The 7,975-nt window shown below is 43.2% G+C and overlaps 1 protein-coding gene across 1 annotated transcript; it reads left to right on the forward strand.

The window, feature by feature from the left end:
* The first annotated feature begins 695 nt into the window (after window positions 1-695).
* On the forward strand, window positions 696-1,157 carry LOC112652556 (profilin-1-like). The gene has a single exon (XM_025436159.1). The coding sequence runs from the start codon at window positions 696-698 to the stop codon at window positions 1,155-1,157; it is 462 nt and encodes a 153-aa protein (XP_025291944.1).
* Window positions 1,158-7,975: the final 6,818 nt, after the last annotated feature.

Below are 7,975 nucleotides of genomic sequence, written 5' to 3' on the forward strand. Positions count from 1 at the left end.
GAATACTGAATGGCTAGATAGGAATAAATAAGTCTAAACTCACAGCTGGTGTGGGCCAGAAGATAAACTGAAAGGAACAAATATGGAGGCAGGGAAACCACGAGGAGGCTATTGTGGTTTTCCCAAAAGGAGCTGTAAACTGGTGAGTTTGTGGGATTTTCGACTTTGTACCTAGAGTTCATACCTCAGCAGGATTAGCCAACATCTGACATGCTAGTGGCTGCAGCAAATCTGTCCTATTTTGTAACCAAACCTCCAACTGACTATTTTTGTTCTACTTTGAGGGCTTTTCCACTGTTGGGAGTTGGTGTTCTGCGTATGGTGTCCTAGAGAAGTAGGTGTGCTTTGCCCCATTGTTTCAACAGCTAGAGGTACAGAAAGCTGCTGCCAAAGGTCACCCATGATGTGGTGGATGATGACTATTATAAAGTCACAAAGCCTTTGTGACCTCACTCCTGTTCAAGAGGTAGCTTGATAAATCACAGTAGAGGGCAGCTGGACCATATCTTCATACAAGTCACCAAGACCTGCTCTACTTTGCTGCTGGGGAGAGGCCATCAGAAACAGACTGTATTTTTAGGTTATTTCAGTCTCAGCTTATCAGTCATCCTAAGCCAACTGCTAACAAACTTATTTTGCAGACCAAATTACTAGAAAGCACTTTATTTTTCTTTTAGAGACCACTTATTTGAACCATGCAGTGCATAGGGGATATCAGCGAAGAGGTCTGGCAAGACTGCATCACCCTCTTCCTACAGACTGGGATGTGCTGTGATGCAGCGATTATCACCAATTCCCCACCATGGTTGTTAGCTTCTTACCCTGAAGGCAACTTGCTCCAGTTGACCCAGGAAGAAATTCAAATCTTGCTGGCGAGAGAGGGGAGAGAGAAGTTGTTTCTTCAAGGAATCACCCTTGCAGGGACCAAATGCTTATTGATTCGGGACAACCTTTACACTGAGGGCAACAATACCATGGACCTCCGCACCAAAGGCCAGAGTCGGGGCAGCCAGGCAGTTACTGTAGTTCAGATTGAATCTGTATACCTTGTGGTGATGGGACAAAAAGGAACAGAAGGAGGTCCTCTCAACCTTAAGGCTTTTGAGATGGCAGGATACATCAAAGAGGCCATTCATCAACACATGGCCCATTTCTAACCAAATAAAAAGGAATTGGTGTTTGACCTGGCATTTGAATTCAGTGTTATCTGTATTACATGCTAAATTAATCTGGTCTTATGGAAAAAAGAGAGATCCCATATCATGTTTGGAGTTGTCGTGTATCTGTGCGTGTGTGTGTGTGAGTGTGTATGTATATGTTCGTTGAGAGGGGGGCAGATTGATGCATTGTGTTAAAGCGTTAGGGCTTCTAGGCCTTTTTTACACCTAGAACATCATCCTTCCTCAGCACCCAGAGGAAAGAGTAATAGATTGGGAACTAGGAAATTTTGGTTCTAATCCCAACTTTTTCCTTACTTCTTATGAGATCTTTTTCTCTCTCTAAGTCTCAGTTTCTTATCTATATAATGATGAGCATACTATGTCTCTGTGGGCCCCTTAAACTCTGAAAATCTAGGATCTTGTAATGTCACACAGATCCTCCAATGTCCAGCTCAAGTACTCCCTCCTTTTTTTTAATAAAATAATTTTTTTTGGTGTTCAATTTACCAACATACAGAATAACACCCAGTGCTCATCCCGTCAAGTGTCCCCCTCAGTGCCCGATACCCATGCATCCCCACCCCCCATCCTCCTCCGCTTTCCACCACCCCTAGTTCGTTTCCCAGAGTAAGGAGTCTTTATGTTCTGTCTCCCTTTCTGACATTTCCCACACATTTCTTCTCCCTTCCCTTATATTCCCTTTCACTATTATTTATATTCCCCAAATGAATGAGAACATACACTGCTTGTCCTTCTCCGATTTACTTCACTCAGCATAATACCCTCCAGTTCCATCCACGTTGAAGCAAATGGTGGGTATTTGTCATTTCTAATGGCTGAGGAATATTCCATTGTATACATAAACCACATCTTCTTTATCCATTCATCTTTCGAGGGACACCGAGGCTCCTTCCACAGTGTGGCTATTGTGGACATTGCTGCTAGAAACATCGGGGTGCAGGTGTCCCGGTGATTCATTGCATCTGAATCTTTGGGGGAAATCCCCAACAGTGCAATTTCTGGGTCCTAGGGCCGGTCTATTTTTAACTCTTTGAGGAACCCTCCACACAGTTTTCCAGAGTGGCTGCACCAGTTCACATTCCCACCAACAGTGTAAGAGGGTTCCCTTTTCTTCTCATCCTCTCCAACATTTGTTGTTTCCTGCCTTGATAATTTTCGCCATTCTCACTGGTGTGAAGTGGTATCTCATTGTGGTTTTGATTTGTATTTCCCTGATGGCAAGTGATGCAGAGCATTTTCTCATGTGTGTGTTGGCCATGTCTATGTCTTCCTCTGTGAGATTTCTCTTCATGTCTTTTGCCCATTTCATGATTGGATTGTTTGTTTCTTTGCTGTTGAGTTTAAGAAGTTCTTTATAGATCTTGGAAACTAGCCCTTTATCTGATACGTCATTTGCAAATATCTTCTCCCATTCTGTAGGTTGTCTTTTAGTTTTGTTTACTGTATCCTTTGCTGTGCAAAAGCTTCTTACCCTGATGAAGCCCCAATAGTTCATTTTTGCTTTTGTTTCTTTTGCCTTCGTGGATGTATCTTGCAAGAAGTTACTGTGGCCGAGTTCAAAAAGGGTGTTGCATGTGTTCTCCTCTAGGATTTTGATGGAATCTTGTCTCACATTTAGATCTTTCATCCATTTTGAGTTTATCTTTGTGTATGGTGTAAGAGAATGGTCTAGTTCCATTCTTCTGCATGTGGATGTCCAATTTTCCCAGCACCATTTATTGAAGAGACTGTCTTTCTTCCAGTGGATAGTCCTTCCTCCTTTATCGAATATTAGTTGACCATAAAGTTCAGGGTCCACTTCTGGGTTCTCTATTCTGTTCCATTGATCTATGTGTCTCTTTTTGTGCCAGTACCCCACTGTCTTGATGACCAAAGCTTTGTAGTACAACTTGAAATCTGGCATTGTGATGCCCCCAGATATGGTTTTCTTTTTTAAAATTCCCCTGGCTATTCGGGGTCTTTTCTGATTCCACACAAATCTTAAAATAATTTGTTCTAACTCTCTGAAGAAAGTCCATGGTATTTTGATAGGGATTGCATTAAACATGTAAATTGCCCTGGGTAACATTGACATTTTCACAATAGTAATTCTGCCAATCCATGAGCATGGAATATTTTTCATCTCTTTGTGTCTTCCTCAATTTCATTCAGAAGTGTTCTATAGTTTTTAGGGTATATATCCTTTACCTCTTTGGTTAGGTTTATTCCTAGGTATCTTATGCTTTTGGGTGCAATTGTAAATGGGATTGACTCCTTAATTTCTTTTGGGTTTTCTACGTAGAGTATCATGTCATTGGTGAAGAGGGAGAGTTTGACTTCTTCTTTGCCAATTTGAATGCCTTTTATGTCTTTTTGTTGTCTGATTGCTGAGACTAGGACTTCCAGTACTATGTTGAATAGCAGTGGTGAGAGTGGACATCCCTGTCTTGTTCCTATTCTTAGGGGAAAGGTTCCCAGTGCTTCCCCATTGAGAATGATATTTGCTGTGGGCTTTTCGTTGATGGCTTTTAAGATGTCGAGGAAAGTTCCCTCTATCCCTACACTCTGAAGAGTTTTGATCAGGAATGGATGCTGTATTTTGTCAAATGCTTTCTCTACATCTAATGAGAGGATCATATGGTTCTTGGTTTTTCTCTTGCTGATATGATGAATCACAGTGATTGTTTTACGAGTGTTGAACCAGCCTTGTGTCCCGGGGATAAATCCTACTTGGTCATGGTGAATAATTTTCTTAATGTGTTGTTGGATCCTATTGGCTAGTATCTTGTTGAGAATTTTTGCATCCATGTTCATCAGGGATATTGGTCTGTAATTCTCCTTTTTGGAGGGGTCTTTGGTTTTGGAATTAAGGTGATGCTGGCCTCATAGAACGAATTTGGAAGTATTCCATCTCTGTCTATATTTTCAAACAGCTTTAGTAGAATAGGTATGATTTCTTCTTGAAACGTTTGATAGAATTCCCCTGGGAAGCCATCTGGCCCTGGACTCTTGTGTCTTGGGAGGTTTTTGATGACTGCTTCAATTTCCTCCCTGGTTATTGGCCTGTTCAGGTTTTCTATTTCTTCCTGTTCCAGTTTTGGTAGTTTGCGGCTTTCCAGGAATGCGTCCATTTCTTCTAGATTGACTAATTTATTGGCGTATAGCTGTTCATAATATGTTTTTAAAATAGTTTCTATTTCCTTGGTGTTGGTAGTGATCTCTCCTTCCTCATTCATGATTTTATTAATTTGAGTCTCCTCTCTCTTCTTTTTAATAAGGTTGGCTAATGGTTTATCTATCTTATTAATTCTTTCAAAGAACCAACTCCTGGTTCTGTTGATCTGTTCCACAGTTCTTCTGATCTCGATTTCGTCGAGTTCTGCTGGAATTTTAATTACCTCTCTTCTGCTGGGCGTGGGTCCATCTGCTGTTTTTTCTCTAGCTCCTTTATGTGTAAGGTTAGCTTTTGTATTTGAGTTCTTTCCAGTTTTTGAATGGATGCTTGTTTTTGATTGGATGCGATGTATTTCCCCCTTTGGACAGCTTTTGCTGCATCCCAACGATTTTGAATGGTTGTATCTTCATTCTCATTAGTTTCCATGAATCTTTTTAATTCTTCCTTAATTTCCTGGTTGACCCTTTCATCTTTTAACAGGATGGTCCTTAATCTCCACGTGTTTGAGGTCCTTCCAGACTTCTTGTTGTGATTTAGTTCTAATTTCAAGGCATTATGGTCTGAGAATATGCAGGGGATGATCCCAATCTTTTGGTATAACTTCAGACCCGATTTGTGACCCAGTATGTGGTCTATTCTGGAGAAAGTTCCATGTGCACTTGAGAAGAATGTGTATTCAGTTGAGTTTGGATGTAAAGTTCTGCAGATATCTGTGAAATCCATCTGGTGCAGTGTATCATTTAAAGCTCTCGTTTCTTTGGAGATGTTGTGCTTAGAAAACCTATCAAGGGTAGAAAGAGCTAGATTGAAGTCACCAAGTATAAGTGTATTATTATCTAAGTATTTCTTCACTTTGGTTATTAATTGGTTTAAATATTTGGCAGCTCCCACATTCGGGACATATATATTGAGGATTGTTAAGTCCTCTTGTTGGATAGATCCTTTAAGTATGAGATAGTGTCCCTCTTCATCTCTCACTACAGTCTTTGGGGTAAATTTTAGTTTATCTGATATAAGGATGGCTACCCCTGCTTTCTTTTGAGGACCATTTGAATGGTAAATGGTTCTCCAACCTTTTATTTTCAGATTGTATGTGTCTTTCTGTCTAAAATGAGTCTCTTGTAGACAGCAAATAGATGGGTCCTGCTTTTTTATCCAGTCTGATACCCTGCGCCTTTTGATGGGATCATTAAGCCCATTCACGTTCAGAGTTACTATTGACAGATATGAGTTTAGATATCATGATATCATCATATCTATTCAGTCCTTGTTTTTGTGGATTGTTCCACTGAACTTCTTCTTAAAGGGGAATTTTAAGAGTCCCCCTTAAAATTTCTTGCAGAGCTGGTTTGGAGGTCACATATTCTTTCAGTTCCTGCCTGTCTTGGAAGCTCTTTATCTCTTCTTCCATTTTGAATGAGAGCCTTGCTGGATAAAGTATTCTTGGTTGCATGTTCTTCTCATTTAGGACTGTGAAGATATCCTGCCAGCCCTTTCTGGCCTGCCAGGTCTCTGTGGAGAGGTCTGCTGTTACCCTAATACTCCTCCCCATAAAAGTCAGAGTTTTCTTGTCTCTTGCTGCTTTAAAGATCTTCTCTTTATCTTTGGAATTTGCAAGCTTCCCTATTAAATGTCGAGGTGTTGAACGGTTTTTATTGATTCTAGGGGGGATCTCTCTATTTCCTGGATCTGAATGCCTGTTTCCCTTCCCAGTTGAGGAAAGTTTTCAGCTTGGATTTGTTCAAATACATATTCTGGCCCTCTGGCCCTTTTGGCACCCTCGGGAACCCCAATTAAACATAGGTTTTTCTTCCTCAGGCCGTCGTTTATTTCCCTTAATCTGTCTTCATGGTCTTTTAATTGTCTGTCTCTTTTTTCCTCAGTTTCCCTCTTTGTCATCAATTTGTCTTCTATGTCACTCACTCCTTTTTCCACCTCGTTAACCCTCGTCGTTAGGACTTCTAGTTTGGATTGCATCTCATTCAATTGATTTTTAATTTCTGCCTGATTGGATCTAAATTCTGCAGTCACGAAGTCTCTTGAGTCCCTTATGCTTTTTTCTAGAGCCACCAGTAGCTGTATAATAGTGCTTCTGAATTGGCTTTCTGACATTGAATTGTAATCCAGACTTTGTAACTCTGTGGGAGAGAGGACTGTTTCTGATTCTTTCTTTTGAGGTGAGTCATTTTGCTCAGTGCAGAGTGGCCAAAAACAAGTTGTATTGGGAAAAGGAGAAAAAGAGAGAGAGAGAAGGAAAGAAAAGAGAAAAAGAAAAAAGAAAAAGAAGAAAAAAAGGAAAAAAGAGAAAGAAAGAAAAAGAAAGAAAGGTGAAAAAAAAGGGTGGGGGAAGCAATCAGAAATCAAAAAGAAAAAAAACACAGGGGAGTATCTCTGATTCTATATACTTTAAGTCCCTTGACTTCCCCTGGAACTTGTCCATCTAGCTGGTCTTTTGGGGGAGGGGCCCGTTGTGCTGATTTTCAGGTGTTAGCACTTGGGGGAGCTGCTCTGCCCCCTGCCTGGTGCAGGGCTCAATGGGGATTGTTTACCCCGTGAGGCCGCAGGAGGAACAACCCCAGTGGCTGCGGCAGCTATGGAAACCTGGATTCAGCTCCCGCAGTAACTACTCCCTCTGCAGGGGCCTGGAGGATCCGGGGGCGGGACCGCTGATCTGCTTAGCTTGGGGCAGGAGCGTCCTTGCTGTCCTGGGCCCTCCCGGCCTCTACCTGTCCCGGGGGGAGGCCGGATCTTGGGCTGTGTCCCAGCGCCCTGTGCTCCCGGTCTGCACTGTTGGATTCGAGCTTCCGGCCGCGCAGCCACCTCTCCGCTGAGCCGCCACCCGAGGCCCTCCGAGCTGCTTCCGGAGCCGTGCAGCCCCCTCCAAGGAGCCGACGCCTGAGCCCTTTGGAGCTGCTCTGGTCCAGCTGCAGCCCTTAGGGAGCTTGGCGCACTCTCCTGCGCACTCCACAGGTGTCTGTTCGTGTCCCAGGGAGCCTGAGGGTATCCCCGCCCTCCTGGGGTCCTGCTCTAACTCCCTGCGGGCGCCTTTCCGCCCGGGAAGATTGGTGCAGCTCCTGCTTCTCCGGGACAGAGCTCTCCTGTCCTGGGGGCACTCGCCCGGGCCTCAGCCCGGCTCCTCGCGGGTCCCCTCCACCTTGGATGCCTTTTGTTTCTTTATTTCTTTTCCCCCCGTCTTCCTACCTTGATAGAAGCACAAACTCTTCTCACTGTAGCGTTTCAGCTGTTCTCTCTTTAAATCTCAGGCTGAATTCGTAGATTTTCAGGTTGATTTGAAGGTTATCTTGGTAATTTGGTGGGGACAGGTGATTTGGGGACCCTACTCTTCTGCCATTTTGCCCCTCCTCCTCAAGTACTCCCTCCTTGAGGAAGCTTTCTCTACCTTCCTTGACCCTTGGGGTTGATACTGATTTGAATTTTTTTATTTATGATAGTCACAGAGAGAAAGAGAGAGGCAGAGACACAGGCAGAGGGAGAAGCAGGCTCCATGCACCAGGAGCCCAACATGGGATTCAATCCTGGGTCTCCAGGATCACCCCTGGGCCAAAGGCAGGCGCCAAACCGCTGCGCCACCCAGGGATCCCCCTGATTTGAATTCTTAAAACATTAACTATCTGGGTCA

The sequence above is a fragment of the Canis lupus genome, chromosome X (genome assembly GCF_003254725.2).
Source record: "Canis lupus dingo isolate Sandy chromosome X, ASM325472v2, whole genome shotgun sequence".
Classification (NCBI taxonomy): domain Eukaryota; kingdom Metazoa; phylum Chordata; class Mammalia; order Carnivora; family Canidae; genus Canis; species Canis lupus.